General features: G+C 42.2%; 3 protein-coding genes across 3 annotated transcripts in view; all 3 read left to right on the forward strand.

Moving 5' to 3' along the window:
- LOC147302759 (NACHT, LRR and PYD domains-containing protein 12-like) overlaps positions 1-25,620 on the forward strand; it is a 154,278-nt gene that overhangs the window by 86,097 nt on the left and 42,561 nt on the right. The gene's annotated exons all lie outside the window — the stretch shown is intronic.
- LOC147302761 (NACHT, LRR and PYD domains-containing protein 12-like) overlaps positions 1-25,620 on the forward strand; it is a 116,789-nt gene that overhangs the window by 49,624 nt on the left and 41,545 nt on the right. The gene's annotated exons all lie outside the window — the stretch shown is intronic.
- LOC147302764 (uncharacterized) lies at positions 938-12,024 on the forward strand. Its single transcript, XM_086284482.1, has 7 exons — positions 938-1,400; positions 1,522-1,593; positions 1,693-1,811; positions 1,895-1,938; positions 10,066-10,085; positions 10,176-10,270; positions 10,706-12,024. The coding sequence occupies exons 1-7, from the start codon at positions 1,365-1,367 to the stop codon at positions 11,586-11,588; spliced, it is 1,269 nt and encodes a 422-aa protein (XP_086140608.1). The 5' UTR covers positions 938-1,364; the 3' UTR covers positions 11,589-12,024.

Raw genomic sequence — 25,620 nt, forward strand, 5'->3', positions numbered from 1 at the left:
GAGTGCAAAGCAGTGAGTTGTGTTTACAGTTCTGCAAAAAGAGTGCTGTGCAGTGGATTGTAGCTACAGGTTTGCAAAGTGTGTGTTACAAAATGGCAAACTGAGTGCAAAGCAGTGTTTGTGCTTTTAGTTTTGCACACTCAGTGAGTGGTTTTGCTATAAGTGTCAATAGTTTTAGGAATTGTGCTGTAAGAATCACAGTTAGGGTTTAAGCATTCAGAAAAACCTGTAATAAACGCACACGCATGCGTCTTCAGCATTACTGGGTTTCTGCAGCTCCTGGTTTCCTGTTTAATACATTCACACAAGCAATCAAACGCTATGAATCGTTCCACAATGTTTGCAGTCACTTTTCTTATCCCTCCTGACTCAAGAGCATAAAGCGATCTACGTTAGCTCTGGGAATTCTGACGGTCGTTCAGTAAATCTTTGTTTAATCTCTTTATTTGCTTTTTGGAGAAGTGAAGGTACAAAAACCTCGTCAATCAAATTTGCTTCGGTGGACAGAAAACAGCCGTTGTAGACTGTTTGGGGTTACCTTTTATAAGTATTGAATTTTCAAAAGTGAAGTCAGTTCTTCTGACCAGGTTCAGACCAGGATGAACACAAGTATGATACTGGACCCACTAGAGAACTGGTCCCAGCTGTGGGTTCACCTCCTCCTGCTGAACTCATAGGACAGACTCTAATGTAGCATCACGTTCATCGGTCACTCCTGACCTCCTGTGAAGCATGACGGATGTGTAATTAATGACTTCAGTATTTGGGGCATTATTGCTCTAAAAATCATATTAATAGTATTATTATTATTGTGCTTTAGGCTGCACTGATAACGCAGAGGTCTCTTCTTCCTCTGGGCTGTTTAAAGGGCCAGTTTGTCCAAAGCTGCGTATATACCAGCTGCTGTCAGGCTTCAGATGTCTGCATTAGTCCACAGTCCACTGTTTGTAAGCCATTGCTTTACTGCAAAAGTTCCCATCTACTGTAAAGAAATGGAGATAAGCAGGCACATAATATGAAAAGGCATGCTGTAGCTGACTTTGTCTTTTCTGATCCATCGGTTTGTGTGGCTCTTTCCACAGGAGGGACCTAACCCACACTTTATTTACTTATATGATAAGTTTAGTGGAGTGTAGTGCAAAATACACAGTGTTTACTTTTAATTTAACAACATGAAGCTGCATCAAGTTTCCATGGTGACTGCTCAAGAAATTCTGCATTCATAAATAAACATCAGACTGTCAAAAGAGCTCATCTGTGCGAGACCACCGAGCTGAGAGCATTTTCAGGTCCAGATCCCCCGTACGCCATCGTTGGAGAGCAGTTGACGTTTTTCTTCCTGACTTTGATTTGAACACGTTTAAATGGAAAAGAGTCAAGGAATCTATAAGCCTATCAGGGTATGTGACGCTTTTGCTTTTACTGCATTTCAGTAATTTGAAGAATTTGATGTCGTTTTAAAAGTTGACAAACTGAGAATCATTTTAAGTAACAATGACTAAATTGCTATTTCTTTGACAGGTGTTGTTCAACACACCGATTTATGAAACAGCTGTAAAGATCTGCTGGTATCTTCCGGGCTACAAGGCTCAGGTTAGACCCAGATTCATGCAAACCAAAGCTGACAGAAAATATCAGGTCATTTCTGAGGACCTGAGAGTGGTGGTGATTAAATGTCTCCTTTATTTTTAGGTTGCGATAATGACGGAGTTTCTCAGACTTCAGCAGGAAGATCTAATTCCACCGAACCTCACTGCTGAAGATCTGAGAGATCTTTTGGTGGAGAAGAGCAGGGAGACGCTCAGAGAGCAGTGAGTTACTGTCACACCTGAAAGTCTGTTTGTGATGACGTGTAAGTGCTGAAAGAAAACCTCTGCTTTGCTTTCTTTTGAAGGCTGTGGGAGTTTGAGTTAGAGGATTTTGACGAAGAGGAAGCCTGTTGTGATATTTTGATACCACGGTTAGCATTTACAGGATATTGTTTTATACAGGAAAACTGTTAGTCAATAAGGCCCATCTACTAGTTGTTTTTCTCTTTCTCTCTGACCCAAGAATTAATGTGTAAGACTCACAAGCTGGTACCCCAAGGTCGAAAATACCACAGAGACGAGACCACTTCCTTACTCCCATCCTCCCTTTTTCTTTATCTCCTGGAAAAGGCTCGTTAAAGGCTAGGTGGTTTGTTTCAGAATTCACTAATGAAAGAACTCTGTATTTTATGTCTAGGAGTGTATTTTGCTGGGATGATCATAAATTGTAGCTGAACTGATAAACTACACACAGGATACTTCTTTGCTCACAAGGCAGGAAGACGTTTCCTTATTTGGTCTGTACCGGTTTGAACTGGGAAAGCTGACACACGAACCTTTTTTTCCTCTATATAAGCTGTTATGTACTAAATAAACCTTTGAGTCGATTTGGGAAGACAACCTGAAGCAGTCTGTGTTTCCTTGTTCTCCCAAGCTGCTCCCGACGTCGTAACTAACCCAGCTGAATGGCATACCTGAGTGTTACTTTAAATAATTAGGAATCTTAGAAGGAAAGGACAGAACTCTGCTTATCGCTCGTGCCTTGGAGGGAAAACCGGGATGGACATTTTTTCCTTCAATTTGGCGTCAGAAGTGGGATGGACTGACAGAAGGTAAATATGCGTCTTTCATATTTATATAAAGACCTATTATACCTCTCTCAGTGATCGATCCATAAAAAAAACGGGATATGCTGACGAAGTTTCACTTAGTGATCCAGAGAGATACACTGACGACTTCCTCAGTCCCCGAATAAAGTAAATTAACCCTTGTGTGGTGTTGGTGGACACAGGAAGTTGCCTGTTGTCTTGAAACGTACGTTAAAAAGTGAGAAGTTGCTCACTCAGAAAAAGTGACACAGGAAGTTGCCTGTTGTCTTGAATATTTCTCGTTAAGTGAGAAGTTGCTCACCAAAAAGTGACACAGGAAGTTGCCTGTTGTCTTGAAACGCACGTTAAAAAGTGAGAAGTTGCTCACTCAGAGAAAGCTAGTAAATAATTAAATTTAATTTTGTTAAAAAAAAAAAAAAAAAAAAAAACGAAAGAAAACTGAAAACGGGTCTCACAGACCCGATTACCATACAAGGGTTAAAAGCAGTAAATTAAAAGCAGAAAGACACAGGAAGTTGCCTGTTGTTTTACGAGAAGTTGCTCGTTAAGCGAGAAGTTGCTCGCTAAGTGAGAGTTGCTCACACAAACAAAAATTGCTAGCAATAAATTTAAAGTGACCTCAGCTGTGCCGCAGCGAAAATACTAACCTAAATCCTCCTAGCGTGTAAACCCCTCTGGAAATCACTGAACATGGGTCAGAATAATTCAAAGACCACAGACAGGTCCGATAAAAAATCTAAAGTACCTGTAAAACCAAAAATTAATAAAATACAAAATAAAGTCTCAAATAACGGTTCAGTACAACTCCCATTTCCGGTTACGTGTAACCCACGTCCACGAATCGGCGAAGACTTCCATGATTACGTATCCAGAACATGCGGGAGTGCTTATGTGACTGACTTTGTTTACAACTTACGGACTGTAAGTTCAATGCATTCTAATTTATTTCTGGAGCCTTATCCCGAACGATTATCGCCAGAAACCAGGTCAGTAGAAATGTTGAATATCATTTGTGATAAGAAAAGTAGTCTGCTTAAAAAGTCCTGTAGAAAATATATGACAGAATGCCGCGACGTGATACATCAAATGTTACCACTATGGAAAAAGGGACCGGAACCAGGTGTAGATGCTTTAACATCAAATAAAACTAGTGCAGGCTCTAGCAAAGAACATAAACCTACCGCAGGAAAAGCTAGTCTTGCATGTTCAGCCGTTCAGCCTACAGCCCCACACCCTTACGATGAGACCGAATTAATAGTCGCTGTAGCAGCTGCACGTAAACAATGTCAGCATTCTGATCCAACCAGCTCAAAAGAAAGCGACGAAAAATCTGAATCACATGCAACGGATCTTAGCCATCTCTTTAAACAGGATCAGGAAAAACAATATATACGCCGCAAGGAAGAATTAGCAGAACATAGAAAAAGAGAAAAACTTTTGAAAGAAGAATGTGAGGAACTTATGAAAAACAATTTAGACGTCTATGAAGAAAAACTTTTGCATCAGGCAGTGTCCACAATAGACACCCACATGAAACGCCACGATATCGTAGCTAGAGGTTTAGAGGTAGCTAAAGAAATACCTGTTACCCGAACTTTAATAAAGACTTATCTAAAAGGAAAAAAGGAAAAACAAAGCCGGAATGACAAAGGTCCTTACGCCAACACTCGCGGTAGTAAACAAACAGACCCAAAATCTAGTGACGTCAATGACACTTACCCCTTTATGATAATAGGAGATCAGTGTTGTATTCAGCCCCCTAAAATCTCAGAATTAGTGACAACTATTAAAGAGCTTCCCGATCCTCTTAAAAATCCTACAGCCTTTGTCTCTGCACTACAGAGAAGTACCAGATATCACCATTTGGGTGGTCCGGATTACAGGTACATATTGTGTCAATGCATTCCTGGAGTAACCGAGTCACAACTCATAAGAGAGATAGGTGAATTAGACCCAAAGCATGATAAAGCATCCACAACTGTAGAGTTTTTGTGGGTAAATAATGACAAAATCACCGATTTCTTTAAGAATCTAAAGAAATCCCTGCTAACAATGTCCAGAGACAAAATTGACTTAAATGCAGTAACTATGTGTAAACAGAAGCCTGATGAATCTATCCTAGTATTCATAAAACGCTTTATGCACTGTTGGACAAGCTAGAGGTGCAAATTTAGCTCAGTTTTCCTGCAGCCGCAGACACCCAGAGCAAAAATGAATTTGTGTATTTCATTTAACATAAAGGGTGAAATGTTTGCTGACACTGATAACAGCTTATGTTTTCTCTGCCCTACGTACCGACATGATGGAGAAGGAACATCCTCTGTGTCAGCTGGACCCTCAGCAGAGAATGAACTCAACATCCTTTTTGTCCGGTACTCTATGTCACACACTGTGCCAAAAAAACGTGTACAAATACAACAAGCCACACTTTTGTTTCTCTAAGGTCAAACAGTGATTTTGTCACATAACTCAGACATAGTTTATGACATAACTACACCATGTCGTCACATAGATCTAACCTACCCTATCCACTGTACTATTTCTGCAGTTACATTGCCAGCTGAATACCAGAATATGACATTATGGTCAAAAAGTGAGAATGATGTAGGATTTATTGACTGCATACCTTATCACGCACAGCTAAAAAAAAAAACAAGCCAGTATATGTCAAGCAATGTCCCCTTTCCACGGAAAAAGCCGCAGCTCTAGATGTCATCATAGGAGATTTATTGACTACAGGAGTAATAAAGCCCACACTCCTGTCAATCCTGTGCCAAAGCCTAACAAACCTGGCGTATGGCGTTTCATACAAGACTTAAGGCAAATTAATGCAGTCAACATTCCTCTGCCACCTCTCGTTTCAGATGTTCACAGCATATTGACATGCATTGCATACACATTTTACCGTGGTGGATTTATGCTCCGCTCCTTTTTCTCAGTACCTGTGCATGAAGACACACAGCCGTTATTTGCATTCACACATAGAAATAAGCAGTACACTTGGACTCGTTTGCCCCAAGGCATGATAGACAGCTCTGCTGCTTTCTCAATGGTGCTTCACTCCTCCAGGGCTGCACCCTGATCCACATGTGGATGACCTCCTCCTCTGTGCTGAAAGTGAAAAACTATGTCAAACTGCTACACACATGCTTCTCCAGCACCTCCAACAGACTGGCCACAAAGCATCAGCAAAGAAAATGCAGTACTGTCAGACTTCTGTTCAATATTTGGGATTCACACTGTCTCACGGAAAACGTTCCATGACTGCAGACAGGGTCAAAGCTGTGACCTCTGTCCCTCGTCCCACTACACAGAAGGAAATGTTGTCCTTCCTGGGCATGGTGAACTATTGCAGACAGTGGATACCAGACTGTTCTTTTCATGACCACATTCTGCGTGACTGTTGTAAAAAAGACAAGCCTCCTCGAATACTGTGGTCCACAGAAATGACTGCCTCTTTCAATGCATTACAGGGAGTGCTGACCTCCGCCACTCAAAGGTGCTGCCTGAATTGTTCAGGGAATGCCGGCCTGCCTGAGGGCAGTAGCAGCTTGCTCTATCATGATAAGGGACTGCGAGAAGCTCACACTCTCACATGACACTATTCTACACACCAATCACCAGGTCACGACCATTCTAGCAAACATAACTACACAACATATGCAAATCTCACTATAAAAGCGAGCAGCACACCTGATTCGCCAGCACATTTATTGATCCTATGCTGTGTTCTTCTGACCGACAGGATGGCTCAGACAGGCTTGACGATCATGACTGCATGACGCGTATACAGGAATCCACAGCACCACGTCCAGATTTAGAGCAAACACCTATCCCAGACTCAGCCACGGTTTATGTGGACGGGTCCTGTTCAAGGCCGAGTAACAACTCATTTCTTTGTGGCTATTCAGTGGTAACAGTGCCTGACATCATACTAGAGGCTCACTCATTACCATTTCACTCAGCACAAAAAAAGCAGAGCTCATGGCTTTAATACGCGCCTGTGAGCTACATTTGGATAAGCATGTGACGATTTGCGCAGACAGCCGCTATGCATTTGGCGTTGTGCATGACTTTGGCACATTGTGGAGACAGAGAGGATTTAGATCTGCTGATGGAAAATAAATTGCTAAATTCTGATTTTGTTCAAAGACTTTTTCAGGCTATACAGCTACCATCGGCCGTTGCAGTTGTAAAAAACGAAAGGACACAGTACAGCTGACACAGACGAAGCAACAGGTAATGCCTTAGCAGACGTGACAGCCAAGGCTGCAGCTCCCACCGCCGCAGGAAGTATTATCTGTGCCCCTACAGCTGCCACTTGTTACACTCCCAGACTATTTAGAAACAAATGTTGATTTAAAATTTATACAAGAGCAAGCCTCTGCATCTGATTACACCTATTGGGAGAATAATGACTGTACCTTAGATGACAGAGATGGCTTATACAAAATCTTAAGGGTTTGATTGCCCTCCCATATTCCCTGATGCCAGTCCTTGCCCGACATTTTCACTGTGTGAGTCATGTCGGACAAAGAGGGGTAATAGGGGCAATAAAATCAAGATTTGTAATTGAGAAAACATCACATGCAGTAAAAAGCATATTAGCAACCTGTCTAACATGTGCGCGAACTAATGTAGGAAAATCAAAAGCAAAACATCAGCATTTACCACAACCAGATTTTCCATTTCATACATTATGACTCCATCTGCAGTAACCAAATTATTTCCATTTGAAATAAGACTATTTCCAACACCATGGTCAGCTTCCAGAGGGGCACCGCTAGTAGAAGGTGATGTATATTGCATTGTCCACTGATGTTCACAACCTGGTAGAAAAACTGAATAATAACTATCAGAAAGTTTGTCTCTCTCAGCCTCTCCCCTCCACAGTTCCACCAGTGGAGACAAGGAGATGCGTGTTGGAGAAGCCACTAAAACCAAGGACACTCTGGGAGGCCGCGCGTGTTCCAGCCCCAGACTGTACTGGCAGTGACGAAGAACCAGCATCCTCACAGACGGACAACCTCAGTGGATTCATGCCAGCAGGGTTAAGACCAGCCCAATCGGACCATCTCAGGCGTCGGATCAAGCAGGTGACATCTCCGGCGGGCCAACGCCCGGAACAAGAACAAATAAACACACGGGTAGATGACATCTCAGGCGAGCCAGCGCCCGGATCCAATGTACATACACACACGCAATCACTGATTAACACACAACGTCTGAAAGAACAACAACAAGGTACTCAAACATCCAGCAGGAACAGAAAGCCAAAAGTACCACATGATGTCTAACCTGATAAAGCCAGACTCATTTCATCCTGATGATGGAGAAAATGAAATGCCCATTGTCATCATACGACGCTTATTCTGTGTCTCTCGAACCTGGGACCAGGCCAGGAGACGACTGAAGAACTGTCTTTCTTATATATTTAGGTTATTTATCATATCTATCGCATTAACCTTAGGATTTCTCTTTGCTATTTTGTATTGTAGACTGCACCCATGTTCACATTTCTGCAGGTCATATTTTGCTGACGATACCTCATGCTCCATTTTGCAAGACACCTACTTAATGCACTCCTCACGTTCCCTAAAATCAGTAAATGACAACATAGACGCCACTAATAAACCATCTTATGCGCCCTCTAGAGCAGGAGCTAACGCCTGGTATGAAAATGCCAGAACAGCCGCTCGTGATTTAGGAAACAGTAACTGTTATGTCTGTTCAAAGGCTAATCCAGAACAGGTAATAGTAGGATACCCCATATCCGGTTTCCCCCTCACTGAGGGACTAGAGGAAATCGGCAGAGATAATGCTCTCTTTAAAGACACTTTACAGTTGACTCTGAGCCCTCTCGACTGCCTACTTAGACACACACACACACCAACTAACCCTGAGACTCCATTAGGCGAATTATTGAAGTTATCTAATGACACCGCAGGGACCTGCGCCCCAATGAAACGCCCCAAGAATAGGTTAAAACCCTCACTGCCCTTAGGACAGATCCCTCTCCATTTTAATACTAGTATGATATGTCTGCGCAGACTAAAGTTAACTGGCCCAGACACACACATAGATTATACAAAGGATAACTACACATTCTTCTCTGACTCCCCAGGTGCACGCTGTAATGAGACATGGCTAGCTGTCTCTATGGCTGAAGTTTTATCCTATCTGGAGGAACACACACACAGTTCAAGTTCGAGCAGAGAATCGATCATTGTTCCCCCAGAGGGTGTCTTAAATGATACTGACTGGGGGGAGTTAGTTAAATCACACATGGTCACGCGCCTAACTAGAGCAATCCCACATGCTTATTGGATGTGCAATAATACTCTTAGATTAGCTCTACCTGTTAATTGGACCGGTACCTGTGGTCTAGTAACCGTTGATGTATGCTGTGCTTTCATTCCCAATAACACCGCCCCTAACGGTTCATTCACACAAGCTATGAATAGACTTGAAGCATTGAAGATAGAACTAATTGCCAATACAGGCCACGGTCAGTGGCTAGACAAGTGGCTACAGGACACGTTTGGAAGATGGAAGAAACTAATTGTAGCCTTTGTAACCGTTGCAGCATGTTTTCGATGATTATTGTCTGTTGTGTGATACCATGTATACGCTCTCAGAATTTTTGATATTACGCTTGCTCGAAGGACCAGTTACAGTTATGATTTGTCTTTATATTATGTTATTACATTCTGTCTTTATACTATGTTATCATTTCATGATAAAAGGAGAGAACTGTTGTGATATTTTGATACCACGGTTAGCATTTACAGGATATTGTTTTATACAGGAAAACTGTTAGTCAATAAGGCCCATCTACTAGTTGTTTTTCTCTTTCTCTCTGACCCAAGAATTAATGTGTAAGACTCACAAGCTGGTACCCCAAGGTCGAAAATACCACAGAGACGAGACCACTTCCTTACTCCCATCCTCCCTTTTTCTTTATCTCCTGGAAAAGGCTCGTTAAAGGCTAGGTGGTTTGTTTCAGAATTCACTAATGAAAGAACTCTGTATTTTATGTCTAGGAGTGTATTTTGCTGGGATGATCATAAATTGTAGCTGAACTGATAAACTACACACAGGATACTTCTTTGCTCACAAGGCAGGAAGACGTTTCCTTATTTGGTCTGTACCGGTTTGAACTGGGAAAGCTGACACACGAACCTTTTTTTCCTCTATATAAGCTGTTATGTACTAAATAAACCTTTGAGTCGATTTGGGAAGACAACCTGAAGCAGTCTGTGTTTCCTTGTTCTCCCAAGCTGCTCCCGACGTCATAACTAACCCAGCTGAATGGCATACCTGAGTGTTACTTTAAATAATTAGGAATCTTAGAAGGAAAGGACAGAACTCTGCTTATCGCTCGTGCCTTGGAGGGAAAACCGGGATGGACATTTTTTCCTTCAAAGCCAAACCTCTTCTAAGGCTGGTAAGACGAGAAAACCCACAAGACTTTTTTTTCATTATGTGCACATAACCTTTACACATAAGCGCACTGTAAATGTGTTTTCTGTTTCAGGTGTGGGCGGTGAACGTCAGCAATAAAATGAGGGACGTTGAATTTGAAGCCAGGTTGCTTCTTCAGTTCCCAGAGGCCGTACCTCCTAAATTTCAGTGAGTCACATGTAACATACAGTTATTAACCCTGTAAGACCCAACCCATCAAAAAACAGCCAGAAAATTCAGATTCTTTGGAACTGAGATGTTTATCAACCCTTTAAACAAAAGCCACACATGAGTTCTTTGCTATGTCATGTTGTGTATGATTTACTTTTATTGTGTATTTATTTTTTGTATCACATTTGATACACTGGGTGTTTTTGGCAACTTTTTGTTAACGACAATGTTAACTTTAGACTAAAAAAGAGTTTTGTCCACAACATTTAGAAATTATAGCAAGTATTGATCATGTTGATGAGATCGAGGTCTCAGAAACTCATGTATGATACAAAGGTGGTTACAGGGTTAACAGTCCAGCTACAGTGTTTCAATATTTAAATGATGCTTTGAATATGTTTAACAGATAACTCTTATCATGTTTTTCTACAGAGCACCTAAACTCCTCAGCGCGGTGAAGGATTACGTTGAAATCCTGAAAAAGAAGCAGCAGGAACAGCCTAACAGCAAACTGCTCACCGCGCAGGAGGTAGTGGTCGAGGTAGTTCCCCGCGTTCTCCAGGGCTTCTGGGAGCTTCCTCCTCGTCCCCTCCTAAACATGGCCTCCCAGAGTCTAAGTATCCTCTCCACCAGTGTCACCAAGGCCACTTTAGATCGTGTCTCCAAGAGCCTCACGGCGATGGAAACACAGGCCGTCTTCACCCGCTCTATCCGAGACGATCTGGTCGACAGCATCCTGACGGAGATTAGACAGAAATTTCCTGAAGAAATTCTGTCTATCCAAGTTGCAAACTTTGCACCCCTGTTGCTGAAGACCATTGCTGATGTAGCAAGGATCCGGATATGTGAAATCTTTGAGCCCCCTTCAAGTCCTGATGTGAAGAGCACAAATGGTGAGCGCTCCTCTGACGGCCTTTCAGTGGCAAATGTTCCACCAGCCGAAGAAGCTCTGTCAGAAAGTGTTGCAGAGCCCGACGTTCCCTGTGAGGAACTTCTTTCTGAAAGGGCATCCAGTCTGAGTACTCGAGACCTTACGATCGAAGGAGCTCTGTCAGAAAGTGTTGCAGAGCCCGACGCTCCCTGTGAGGAACCCTATGGCGAGTCCAAATCCTGTGTTGAAGGCGAAGATCAAAAGATCAAAGGATCTTGTTCGGAAATTGGGCCGGTTCCTGATGTTCCCTTTGAGGAACCTTTTCCAGAACCTGAAGCTAGCATGAAGTCCGAAGACCGTGAGATCAAGAAGAAGAAAAAGGGCTTCTTCAAAAGACTGAGAAGTCTGTTCTGCTGCTGTTGCAGACCAAAAGTCACCGACTGACACTGAAGCTGTGACCCAGTGTTGGTGTTGCAGTAACTCTAAATATGTAAATATGTTCCTTAATGATTGTTCTTCATGTTTTTGGGGGTTTCTTTAGTTTTCAGTGGGCTGGGTGTTTTTTCTCCTCCGTGTTCTTTACTTGATTCTTGTTCATAGTTCCTGATTTGTTTTCCTAGTTCTTGTTTCTTAGTTTGTAGTTTCTTGAGTCCACCTGAGTTTCCAGCAATAAAAGCTGCCGATTCAAGTTTCATTCCACGTAAGAGTCCTGTGTTTGGGTCCTACTACCTGCCTGTCACAGCACACCATGACAGAAACTTTATAAACTCATTCATATTTCTACACGAGTCTCCAGCTATGTTAAAGATTTTTTTTCTTTCAAACATTTGTAAGAATCTCTTATGGTTCTCAAAATACTTCCACAAGTCCAGTAAGTGTAGTGCAGTAACATATTGATGGTATTATTTTTAATAATTATTTATTATTTTTAATCCACTTTGAACTGAAACTGGTATATAAAATGTACTTCCTGTAGAAAATGCAGTGTGAATGCTAATAGCTGAATAGCTTGAGTTGAATTTTTATAATTGCTGAAATCTTTGGTGAAAAACATGTTACAGTTTTTGCCCGTTGCTTGAACACATTTTGCAAAACGTCGCTCATTGTGCCAAAACTCTAAACACAAGTAAACATGACACATCAAAGTATACCATTCACATCTGTGCCAAACTGAAACTCTGCTGTCAAAACCTAACATTCCTCTGTCAAGATGTAACTCTGTTGACAAAATGACACATACTTGCATCACATGCAGATCAGATCAGGGGGACACACTAGTCTACTTCATATAAAACACTGCAGTCTTTCATTGTCATTGTTTATTCTGAAGGCACATTTTCAGGAGACACAAACAACCAAAAAAAGCAAATAGGCCTACTCAATATTGTCCACTGCAGCACCATGAATTCAGATAAAGCAAAACACAAACATAATACAGTAATAGAAAAAACACTATACTGTACACACAAAAAATCATGACAATTGTGCATACGTGGGCTCATGGATCCCGCCGTCTGTTGGGGTCTGGCCACAGGACCTCATCGACATCGCAAGCAGTGTCTTCTCCCGCTGGGCACCGGGGAAAATATCCTCTTGCATGTCGAAACCATCCATGGATTGCTGTCACCTGAATGTAAATAGAAATATATGTGGTGGCCCCTAGAGACAAAACACGTACAAACTCCAAAGCACATTTCTAGCTTGAACTGAACTTCCAAAACAGAGCTACCTAGAACAGCGGTCCCCAACCCCCGGGCCTCGGACTGGTACCGGTCCGTGAGTCGTTTGGTACCGGGCCGCGAGAGTTGAGGCTCAGGTGTGAAATGTCTGGTTTTCAGGGTTTTTATCGCTTTTCAGCGTTATTTTGTTATCGTTTTTATCATTAACTCGGTTTTCCTGGGTCTTTTCACGTGTGTTATGAATAAATCTTCTTTTTCGGTACCGGTACTAGTTTTATTTTGTTGTATTTATCCGCGACACCTTAAAGGCCGGTCCGTGAAAATATTGTCGGGCATACACCGGTCAGTGGTGCAAAAAAGGTTGGAGACCGCTGACCTAGATCACGTAAATTACACAATTGAAAGCATGAAAGCATATGTGTATTGTTTGTGTATTTATGCACAAGCATTCATATATATTCAAATCATTAAAAAAAAAAGTTCATTTGCCTGTTACTACCACACACCAAATCTGGTCGTTGGTACTTGCTGAACTGAGAGACACAACAGCAGAGGTCACTATTAATGCTATAAAAGAGGCCTTTGCAAGACATGCAGTTGCCGAGACTGTGGTATCGGACAACAGGCCGCAAGTTTCATCAGAACAGTTCAAGCACTTTGCTAAAGAGTACCAGTTCACACATGAAACGAGCAGCCCCAGGTACCCCCAAGCCAACGGGGAGGCAGAACGCGCTGATCGTACCATTAAAGACTTGAGAGGACTGTGACTACAGCAGAGCACTGCTAGCGTGCAGGGCCACCCCACTGGAACATGGGCTCTCACCGGCACAGTTGCTCATGGGGAGACACCTGCGTACCTCTCTGCCACAAGCTGCTGCGAAGCTGGTGCCAAAGTGGCCCGGCCTACAGGCTTTTCGCGAGAAGGATGAGGAGGGGAGGCGTGAGCAGGCAAAACACTACAACCGCAGACATAGAGTCAGGACAGAAGGTGTGGATTACTACTGAAGGAACCACTGGAGCAGTAGTTGGACCTGCCAGTGCTCCCAGATCTTATGTGGTAGAGACAGACAGGTTTTCTAAGGAGAAATAGGAGCCACCTCACACCAACAGGGACTGTTACCAGATCTGGTCGAGCGGTGAGACCTCGTGTAAGATTGGATGTGTAATTCTCTGAAGTTATCCATTCAGGCCCTATTCAAAGCTGGCTTAGGCTGTTAGAGATGTTTACAATTATGGGTTTCGTTTAAATGTAAGTGAACAAGTGAGAGATGTGTATCATTTTAACGTTTGATAATGCTCTGCATTCCTGTTCTTGTGAGCTGAGTGAGTCATTGTGAAGTATGTCTTTAGCTAAAAGGAGGTGTAGCAGGAGACTACTGTACCCATAAGGCTGTGTGTGTGTGTGTGTGTGATCTAAATTATAATATTGCTGACTGTCTGAGGCAAAATTTCCCCAAATCGAATCGAATCATGGATTGAATCGATTCGGGCAAGGGCGTCGATTTGGCATGGACGGAGGGGACATGTCCCCACTAATATCCAGCGATTATTGAATTGTCCTCACCAATAATTTGATCTCTTCGAGTAAAGAAAAGCAAACCTGATAGAAAGAAGAAGAAAAAAGATCTGTCAACGTCTCATTCACCCAGCGGTGCCGAAAGAGTTAAATTACGTCCTGTACTGGAGTCCTACCTCATGTGACAAATATGGCCAATGTGATTGGCTGAACCTTTCAGGGAGCTCCGTTGAGTTTTAGCAGCGGCAAGCCTGCGCTCCCAGGAGGAGAGGAGGACGGCAGCAAAGAGGAAGAACCTGGATATAAGAAAGTATTTTTCAGAGAAACCTGTAAGTCACTTAAAGCCAAGTTCACTCATAATGTCACGGTCTGGCTGGCAGACCGTGGGGGTGTAGGGAAGGAGGACACAGGCGCGGTGCTCTATGTACAAGCAGTGCGTTTATTTACAGCGATGGACAGACATGACAATAAATCCCGTGCTCTCCCGACTCCCGTGACGTGTCCTCTTCCCAGTGCTAGTGCTCCTGTCTCCGCTTCTCCGTGATGAGCACCCCGTGCTCGCTGTCCTCTCGTCTCCCCGTAACTCCTGGGGACATAAGAGAGAGGAAGCCGTCAGACACACAATAATGCAGCAGACTCAAACTAGGAACTGGTCGAGAGACTGACGTGAAGCCACGCAATGATCCAGCGTCGGAGAGAGCTCCACCACACTCTCAAATAGCTCCTCCGACAGGCCTGATCAGCTGCAGGTGTGGCCAATCACCTGCCAGGGCCACACACACACACACACACACACACACACACACACACACACACACACACACACACACACACGTCTACAAGCAGGGAGAACGAGGGACAGCAATACAAAATACATACATTATAATATTAGTCCATAACTGCTCAGGGTCCTGGGTCTGACACATAAAATGTGTCCGTCACAATAACGTTGCAGGCTATGCTAGGCTTTGGCCCACATCAGTCTAAAACTGTATGTAACCATGAATAACGTGTTTTGGAAACTAACAGCACAACATGCAGCACTGTTAGTTCTCTCAGTCTCAGAGCAGCGTTTCTAATTCTAATCTAAGTGAAGCTGTCAGAGAAAACAGCAGCCTCGAGCAGCCAGGATATTAGTTTACAGAGGCTGTTAGAATTATATGCCTAACGTTAAAATGTTGGTGACACAAGAATTTCATCTTAATGGCACTGACGTATTCATAGGTCATAGTTATGATTTTGCAAATATTCCACCTTGTAGTGCAGTTTGCACAACTTGTTTTAAAAATGCACTCAGCCTACAAACATTACTGATGAGTCAAGATCTGCACAAAGTGACAGACACACTGAAGCAGCTCCACATTTTATTCTTATTGTCATGTATGTCCTATTTGTCAGGTGACAGAAGAAGCAACACAAAGCTCAGAGAGCAATGGTGACACAAGATCACAGGTGGAATTGGATGATGACGCAGAATGAGAAGAGCGAAAGTGGATCGCTAAATGAAACGGATGAACCAGAACTGGTTTGTAAAAATGCTGCAGCTTCAGTGGTGTGGAACTGGTTTAGCTTTCGTCCGTCAGATACACAACAAAGCACTATTTTTGGTAGAGCATGCTAGCGGGCCGTCGTTATTACCGTGTTGTTTGGAAAATACGGCGCACTTAAAATCAATCCTTTGATTTTTCTGAAAGTCGACAGAGCCCCTTATAACCCCGTGTGCCTTATGTATGAACTCTGGTTGTGTTTACTGACCTCGAAACGATTTTATGTGCACGGCGCTCGAAAATCTGTCAGATGTTTCAGTACGACTTTGCTAAGCTACCACCGCTTGATGGATTGTCGGAGCGTTACGGCTGTCGTAGGCAGGAGCCTCGCGGAGTGAGCCATGTCTCCGTGACGACCAGGACACAGCAGTCACGGACGATTGGCTGTGCGGCGAGAAGTAGGTTCAGTTCGTCTATTTTGTTGACGACCGACCGTGCGCTGGTCAGAAAGATGCTCGGGAGCGGTGGTTTGAAAGGCTGCTTCTTTAGCCTGGCCAGCAGGCCCGACAGGCATCCCCGCTTTTGTTTGCGTTCCTTCCGCCGCCTGCGTTTCTTGGCAGAGCCGATAACAATCCACGGAGCACCCGATGTTCTCGCTATCTCCGGGGGGATGTTGTGCACCCTCTGATAATCACTGGTAATGGGGATCTGGCTGTTATATCCAATCTTGCATAATTCCAGATGGTTGTAGGAAAATTTGGCTTCACAATAAGGAAAACAAAAGAAGAAGAAAAAGTGGAGAAACAAAAAAGAAAGGCACCCAAGTGGAGAGCATAGAGCCGCTGCGTCTGTGCGCGCCGCCATCTAGTATACTTCTTCTAGTACACAGCCTGGAGGTGTGTTTGGTGTCATTGTCCTGTTGAAAACTGGTCCCTAAATGCAATTTCTCAACGAGAAGTTTGGGCTCGGGTGAGTCTGCGTGCTGAAGATATCTACCTATTCGGAACCATGGTAACAGGGTTCTGGCTGATCGGAGCTGGCTTGAGAAAGCGGAACCGGCTGTTCAAAACCCCACAAGGCTGCCCGCTGGGATTGGAACGATGGGAGAGGCGTGAGTTTCTCAAAATGGGCTCATTGAGTCAGCACGGATAAGATCTTGGAGAGGCTACGGCTGCTGTGAATACTCAGAATAAGATCTCTGACTGCAGACTGGATACATCTCGGAAGGGCTCGCTCAGAATAACATCTCTGGGCGCAAATTGGATGACATCTCGGGGAGGCACACTGCCGTGAGTTCTCAGAATCGGCTCCTTGAGCACAAGAATGACAACATCACAGAACGCAAGTATGGCGAAGCTCGCGGCTCTCCAACGGGAGATTGAGAGACCAGTGTTGGACTGTAGAACTGCTTTGAAATTCATATGAGCTGTTCGCACTAAAGTAAAAAGCACCATCACTTATGCGGAGACCCTCTCGGCGCCAGCTGTGGGCTCAAGGCTGGAGCCGAACAAAAACACCCTGATAACGACTGTGTTGAGTCTGTTCCTTCCTATTCCATGCAAGGCCACCTGGGTTGGCTGGAAGACTGTTTACTTAGCCTGGCAGGGCGAAGGACACTGTCTCAGCTGAACCCTGGACACGCACACACATACAGGGAGTGCAGAATTATTAGGCAAATGAGTATTTTGTCCACATCATCCTCTTCATGCATGCTGTCTTCCAAGCTGTATAGGCTCAAAAGCCTACTACCAATTAAGCATATTAGGCGATGTGCATCTCTGTTGATAGGTTTGTAGCTTGAACCCATCCGCTGGAACGTTGAAGACAATATAATTACACTGCAAAGCAAGACACAAGTAGGCAAAGACTTCATGTTTCTCGCGCACGGGAGAAATGACCGGACAAAGCGCCATTCCTTCGCTTGACCCCAGTCACTCTCGTCCGTCCTCCTGTACCACTGTTCTTTTATTGAGGTTACATGAATATGCATAGGTTCATTAACATATGACGTCTACATACACACAAAGAGTACCTTGCCTGTGTGTGTGTGTGTGTGTGTGTGTGTGTGTGTGTGTGTGTGTGTGTGTGTGTGTGTGTGTGTGTGTGTGACTTGTGTGAGGTCAAGATGTGACCCTGTGAAGACTCCCCAAAGCTGGTGCCAGAAGTCTGGGTCCATCTAACAAAAGGCTCTTATACTTAAACAGATATACGTGTGTTTGCTATACCATAAATCAGCAAAAGAAGATACGACCTCTCCTCTGTAGGGGAGTGAACTCACCCCCCTCTTCATGCTACACAGAGTTGTTACAGACCTCCTAGAATGAGACATTCTTTCAATCTACAAATGATTATATACTTCTAAGCATATATAAGTAAATATTTCTAAGCATAAATGACAATCAACAATACAAAACCTATCACTCCCTATTCTGGTATTTTAAAGAGTACTTAGCAGAAATATTAAACAACCTAACTAATAGGGTTGCAAACTCCCAGCAAAAAAAAAACTAAAGGGAACCATCGCCCACCCTCTGCCTCGTGGTGCTTAATCGACATAATCGACTTTAATTTAATGCATGTATTTAAAAAAAAAGCACAGAAATCAATTATTTTTCAACAACAATTAAATAGATTCAACATCTTTCTTCAACAGAACTGCAGACTGCACAGATGGTATCTTCCCAAAGGAAAAAGTACTATAACTTACTAGGGTATATATTAGACTTAATAGTTACTATATACAATATTAGATTTCTATACATTTTACGTTAGATAAAAACTTTGGTTATAAGATTCAGATAATTATTTATTAAAAGCGAGACATTTTAAACGAGAATAAGAAAGAAAAGTATTTCTTTGTGCCCCCCTTTTCCCTGTTAATGCCCCAGCTGGCCCCCTGGCAAAACCGTGCTAGACCCGCCCCTGCACAGTTACCAGCTGTCAGCTACTTATAGCATTAGGCATTAAAGTAATATTAAATAAATTCTAACAACAGCTTATCAAGCTTAAACGTGCTGCTGTGGTTTATCTGCTGGTTTCCTCTTTCTGGCGCAAAGTGGGAAACAAACAAGAGAGACGGAACTTGCGATCAGCTGATCATTGATTAGTTTCATGATTGAAGTAGCAGCAGGAGAGGGAGGGGGAGAGGAGGCGCGGCAGTCGCTCCATATATCGGTTGTTAAGCTTAACGTGGGAATGCGTTACAAACATTGAGAGAGAAACTTACAAACTTGCTTTACTTCTCTAGGACAGCTTTCACTGAGAAGAAATGCCGATTTGGAAACATGTAGCGAGGCGCTAAATGCTCCACCAGACAACCGAGAGGTCTCTTGTTGTCACATGCAAGAAAGCATGCTCTGAAGAATATCCAGGTAGATAACTGTGGCGATATGTTGGTTATATTACTTTAAAGTGCAACTGGCTAATTCTTATTTTAGCCAACTCGAAAAGTAAAAATGATGCGACGACCTTGAAATAACACATTTATCTCACTGAAACATGTCATTTAAATAAAAACATTTACTGAAATTAAAATAAATATACTGAATATAATATGGCTCAGATTTAATGGAATATAATGATCCTTTTGTGTTGCTGTTAAAGAAAGGGATAATGTGTGATTACTGTTTTTAAACTATGGGCTACAAACTAAATCCTTTTATTATTTCTGTCCTCGGTTTTAACTCATTAATAATCATTAGGATGAAGCCCCCTAAAAAACAACGTAAAGGTCATGAAAATGTAAACAATTTGGCATTTTGATGATGCATCATCCACATTAAAAAGTAGAGATCATATCAGCCCTGTATTTACTTGTATCGGATACATAAAACATCTTTCCGTATCACACAGCACTACAGAAAGCTCTTTTCTAGGGTTGTATTAAACATCTGTAACTACCGTAACTCCTGATCCATTTCCTCAATTAAAAGAAGTCCAATGATTCCTGAGAGCAGCAACTCTGCACTTTTCATTAATATTTGCATCATTACGGTAATCCCAGGTACATTGTTGCAGCAGCCCCGTGAAGGCAAAGGTTGAGAGAATAGTGAGTGAGCGTGATGGAACAATGTTATCACACGTTTGGCTTCTTTTTACCATGTTTGTTTCTTTTGTTCTTTCATGTGTTATTTACCAAGATTTGGATGGTGTTCTGCCTCGAGTTACCATAATGTCCCTAACATCACAAAAAAGCACAGAGTTGCTGCTTTCAAGAACTGCTGGAATTTCTCATTTGCTCCAATGGTTCAAGACTCAAGTTAGGCTAAAAACACTGGGACCAGTTTAAATGGGTTCATCTGTGTCAGCTGCATCGTCACTGCTGCTCTTATGTTATGTGTTTTTGTTGAAAACTAGGTGCTGTTTGGGCTTAATGATGTCAAACTTTTCATTCACTTGTTTGCTCCTAAATACGTTTCTATTGCAGGTCTTTTCCAGTTGAAAATGTGAGTGAGCACTACACAAATTACTGACACTGAAATACACTGAAAAGAAAAACAACTAAACTAAATCCAAACAAAAACAACTAAACGAAGTAGTTACACACGTTATAGAATATATATACTGGGCATACAAGCCTGGCCTAAGCTTTCTGTCAGGAAGACTGCAGCAGTCCAGGAGTTGGGTTAACTGTCTTTAAGTCCCACAGAAGAAATGTTTACATCAAAGTGCTTGCCAGGCTTAATCCAAATTAGGTACAGCCATACTTGAACTTATCATTGTATAGTATGTGGGACTATGAGCAATGGTTTTCTGGAAACAGAAACAGGCAATTTTATCATTAGTAGAGTCACAAATAACTAGAAAAACAATTGAAAACATAATGTACTCAACACAGCAATATCTCACAATATCCACAAGGGGTCACTATAGCTCATATATTGCCTAAATAGCACGTCATACAAATTGCCAATCATAAGGCACGGACATGGCAAGCTAGCCACAGTTAAACTAAACAATAGAAAAGTCCTTTATTTGTAATACCGCTGGATGTAATGACTGCGGGAGATTACAGCCACTGCTATTAACTTAGTGCCAAATAATCCTACCAACATGGTATCAAAGAACTGAGGCATAACTTTAACATGCACAAACAATTATAACAGCTTCATGCGAGTCATCCTGCCAAAAGGACTAACACTCACAGGTTCATAAACACACAACTTAATCACACGAAACAACTGCGATGCTCTGCAGTGGCACCTTTAGTCACTCCCACTCTGCGTGCTGAGCACATGCCCACTGATACGCTTATTTCCTTTGAGTGTGCTTGATTTCTGCCTCTAGACATTCTGAGGCCGAGTCAGAGCAGGAAACTTGAGCACACGTGGTCTCATTAAATCAGACAGCTGGAGTCATTTAAAAAGGATCTTTTAAGCAGTGCTGTCCCTCAGCTTCATAGTAGATCCATCTATGGATCAGTTTGAAAATCCTAGCTGTCTTCTTTCCAGTTATCATGTTACAAGATTTTAAGAAAACTTGAACGCTGATCATGAGTTGAATGCCACTGATCTTCAAAATCATCCAAGCTTTTTGATAAATGCACACAAAAGTCGGGTGTCCATGCCACCCGCATGCAAGGTGACAAAAATACCCCAATCAGCCTTTCAAGCTGACAGCTAAAGAAACCATTTCACCAGATTTAGCTTCTTGGATATTGTGTTCACTGTACTGTGTTCAAAATGTACTTCTCATTTAATAGAAGAAATGTAATCATGTCAATATAGAGGATTTCAAATTCTCACTCCTGTTAATTAAAAAAAAGAAAAAAGTAGGATAAGACATGAGAAACTCCTTGAAAAGGACAGTCTCCATTATAGCACCTCATGGAAGCTTTGTTAGACGACCTGTCATTAAAAACTAGAAAGACCATCCAGCATCAGGAGCTTTCAGACTTCCAGGTATGACAACAAGCCTATTGCTGGTTTGCCCACTCTGACTGTGTCAGTATTTGCTCCACATACCAACTGCTCTGACCCTAAAGTAAGCCAGAATCCCACACAGCCACATGTAGGCACATTCCAACCACAAAGAATAACTGGGGATTCTTCATCCTGTAAACATCCTGAACAACTGGTTTTGGTGGTTTGATGGGAACAGATCCTCACCTGATCAGGAATACCAACGATCACCCCACCACTCATGTCTTGTTGGGAAATGTTTGCAGTCCTCAAGCTGTGAAAGTCATCAGGTGCAGCAGTCATGAATACCATGTAAACATCCCTGTTGGTAGGACAAACAAATAACAGTGGGATTCATTCGAGAAAACAGAACTTGTTTGATTCCCTGTCTGACAAAAAGAAATTAATGCAACGTAAAAATTAGATTTAAAAAATCAGCAGCATCATATGTAACCAGGTCCTAAATTACATATTGTTATAATTACACAAAATTTGTTCTAAAGCCCAAACTGCTCCTGGTATATCTGACTTTTAGCACCTCCAAGCCTGTAGTCATCTTGGTTATTAGTTAGGCCCCTCCCCCGTGTGTCGCTATGTGTATAGGCACTGTTAATGCTAGCATGAACAGATCATTCTTGCTGGCTGTTGTAGTGGCTTGAGCTAACTCTCATCCCAACTGTTTATATTTGGTTATAGGAGCTGGAGTGGGCATTAATGCTCCACAATTTACAAGCTGGGACCTGCCGCTAATCCATGGTTAAAGCCTTTACCCACATCAACACTGCAGGCAGAGGCTAACATCTGCAATACTATTAATAATTACACATAACTGTAGCAACAACAAAGAGAGGCTCGAACAAGAAAGGCTTGAAACCCTTAGAAAAGACTGATCAGAGTTGGTTCAATGAACTCTGATCATGTTCATTCGGAGTTAAGCTCGTGTGTGTTTAGAGACAGAAAGCCATCATGTTACCAGGATTCTCCAGAGAAACACAGAAATAAAGAGCAGAGCCTCCATCTTCATTTAGTGGACAGAGGAATATGATCACAAATCAGTGTGGGCCAAAATTTGTATCTTAAAAACTAGGAGGGGATAAAGTTATACCAACATACTGTAATATTTTTATAATATACACTAGCAAACTTTCATGCTGTGTGTGATATTAAAAATATTGTATTGTGTGATATCACATTCTATTGTGATACAGCATTTTAATCTGACCTTTGATTTCTAAATGCTTCATTAAACTGTCAAATATACAAATATAGACAACTGTGGGATTTGTCTAAAGTATTTGCATATGCCATAGAAATGTTAGCACTCACAGTTTACTGGGCAAGGTTTCTGCAACGTTTCAACAAGACCAGTCCACTTATGACAAACGCGATCATACGAGCATTATAGTACGATGCAGTCTCTGCATGATATGACTATCTATTCAGCTGTAACCTGACAGGGACAAAGTCTAGGAGACAGAAACTGAAGATAGACACCATTTACTGATGGACCTGTTATATTAGGTGACAATTCCACGTGAAAGTCAAAAGAAATGAATACATACAGGGCAAGTCTTTATGAGGCAAACATGATGTGCATCTCACACGAAAGCGATTTAGGTGATTTTCTGTGAGAAATGTGTAAAAAGATCCGTACTCTGAATTTCAGATACTATTGATCTGTTTGTTGTGTGTCTGAGGGTTTACGCAGGGACGTTTTGTGTAAGCACTGATTGCTACAGTAGCATCCAATCAATGCTTACAGTGCAAAGAAACTGGCCTACAGTCTGACAGCTGCATTAATGTCTACACAATCTAAGAGTTTGAAAGATGGACACACGTGAGATGATCATAAATCCACAACAGAATCCTTTCTGTCCTAACATACTGATGAGAAAATAACTGAAGCACTCGTGTCAAGAACAACAACAAAAAAGGGAAACATGCCTAACTTGGATTTCAGTGATTGTGAAAACAAACATATGCAAATGAATTTCCTCTGTGCGCTTTGCCTAATTCAGGAAATCACTATCAATCAAGTTGAGTGTGAGTCAGTGAGTATGTTATGTTCACATAGACTGTTACCTCAGGGGCTAACTTACCAGATGAAATGAACCTTTATGGAACGGAAACCCAGAATTTGTTTCAAGTCACATTTTAGCTTAACCTGCATGGTGGAAAGTGCCTGTACCAGAGACATGATTGTTGCTGCTTAGGTTAAAATATCTAGTATATGTCAATAATGTAACAAAAAAGAAGAAGAAAATCTGTGGCGGTGTAAAAGTCCCACTAAATGCGTCTCTCGGTGTACATCTAAACTATATAACGATTAACCGCCAACTGTGAGTTCAATTTAAATTTTCCTTTACAAATGTGTGTTTGTTTAGGAAGGAAAAAAATGTGTGCGCACAGTGTTCGGCAATATAGACTCAAAGGCAGCACCAAGACTGGCACGAGACTATTTCCACTGCACTGAGGGTGGGAACTCCAGGCCTCGGGGCCGCTGTCCTGCAGGGTTTAGATGTGTCCTTGATCCAACACAGCTGATTTAAATGGCTCATTTTGAACGTTGACATATACATCAAGGAATGGACCAGCCACTGCACTGATGTTAAACCAGTTCAGAAGTTCATTTATCATCATGAACCACCAATTTATGAGCAGACAAACCAAAGTACACTCCAAGATTCAGTTGCTTGTAGAAGCACGTTTAGCAGCAACAGCTCAAAGTCATTGTTTTCTGTATGACTATCAGTCTCTCACATCATTGGGGAGTCATTTAGGCTCACTCTTCTTTATAATGTTGCTTCACTTCATTGAGGTTTGCACAAATTTGTTTATGCAAAACTCACGACCACACTACTTCTATTAAGCTGAGCTTTAAACTTTCTAAAATATAAAACCTGCTAGACACCGGTGTTGTGCCAAAAAGTGATTGTCTGCCAAAAACTGATTTCTGGTATTTGCCAAAAAGTGATTGCTCGTATTTAAACTGCTATAAGTAACTTGTTGGGCTATAATATGTGAAACATATGTCAAATGCTTCCCTCATGGATGACATAAAGTCATCTTGAGCCACAAACAACATTCGTGTAACAAGGTAGAAGCCGCGATCAGTTTTTGGCAGCGACTTTTATATAACCTTTATTTATTTAGTTAAAAAAAATCTCATTAACATTAAACATGTCTTTAAACATGGGCAGCGCAAAGGAGGCTAGACCGTCCCATTTCACAAGCCTCGCACTTCCGGCCTTAGCGGTCTTTGAGTACGCGGCCCTTGAGGATGGTTGAGGCTGCGTACTTTAAGGCTGCAGATCCTGAATTGGGATACAGCCAGTGTCTGTGTCTGCCCTGGTCCCACGTCTCTGTTCCCTTTGTTATAGAGCCTGCCTGAGTCTGTGTTATGTTTCCTGTTTTACTTTGAAAGTCCATGTCTGATGTTAATGTGTCTGGTTTTGCTTCCCCTTGTCTCGTTAGGCCTGATTTGCCCCAGCTGTGTTTCCCTCCTGTTACCCATTCCCTGATTGCTCCCTCTGTGTATTTAAGCCCTGTGTTTCTTTGTGTCGGTGTCGTGATCTGCTTTCATTTATGCTGTGTGTTCTGGCTGCCTGGTCATGTAACGTTATTTGGATTTTTGTTACGTTTTGCCACTTTTTGCCATCCAGCAATAAAAGCTGAGTTTTGAGTTACTTTCCGCCTCCGAGTGTCTGCACTTTGGGTCCTTCTACTTCCACTCTTACCTGCACACAGCCTTAACCTGACAACCGAAGTCTATTTACCAACGTACGTAAAGATATTACACATAAAAAATACACAGAAACATTGGAAATCTCTTTTTGGCACAACACCGTAACCTCTCCAGAGGTGGTATCAATATTAATATCTCTAAACCCTATA

This window comes from Aulonocara sp. 'chitande type north' Nkhata Bay, linkage group LG23 (genome assembly GCF_057382095.1).
Source record: "Aulonocara sp. 'chitande type north' Nkhata Bay isolate Kocher_YH1m ecotype deep benthic linkage group LG23, A_spYH_male_GT1.1, whole genome shotgun sequence".
In the NCBI taxonomy this organism is placed as follows: Eukaryota; Metazoa; Chordata; class Actinopteri; order Cichliformes; family Cichlidae; genus Aulonocara; species Aulonocara sp. 'chitande type north' Nkhata Bay.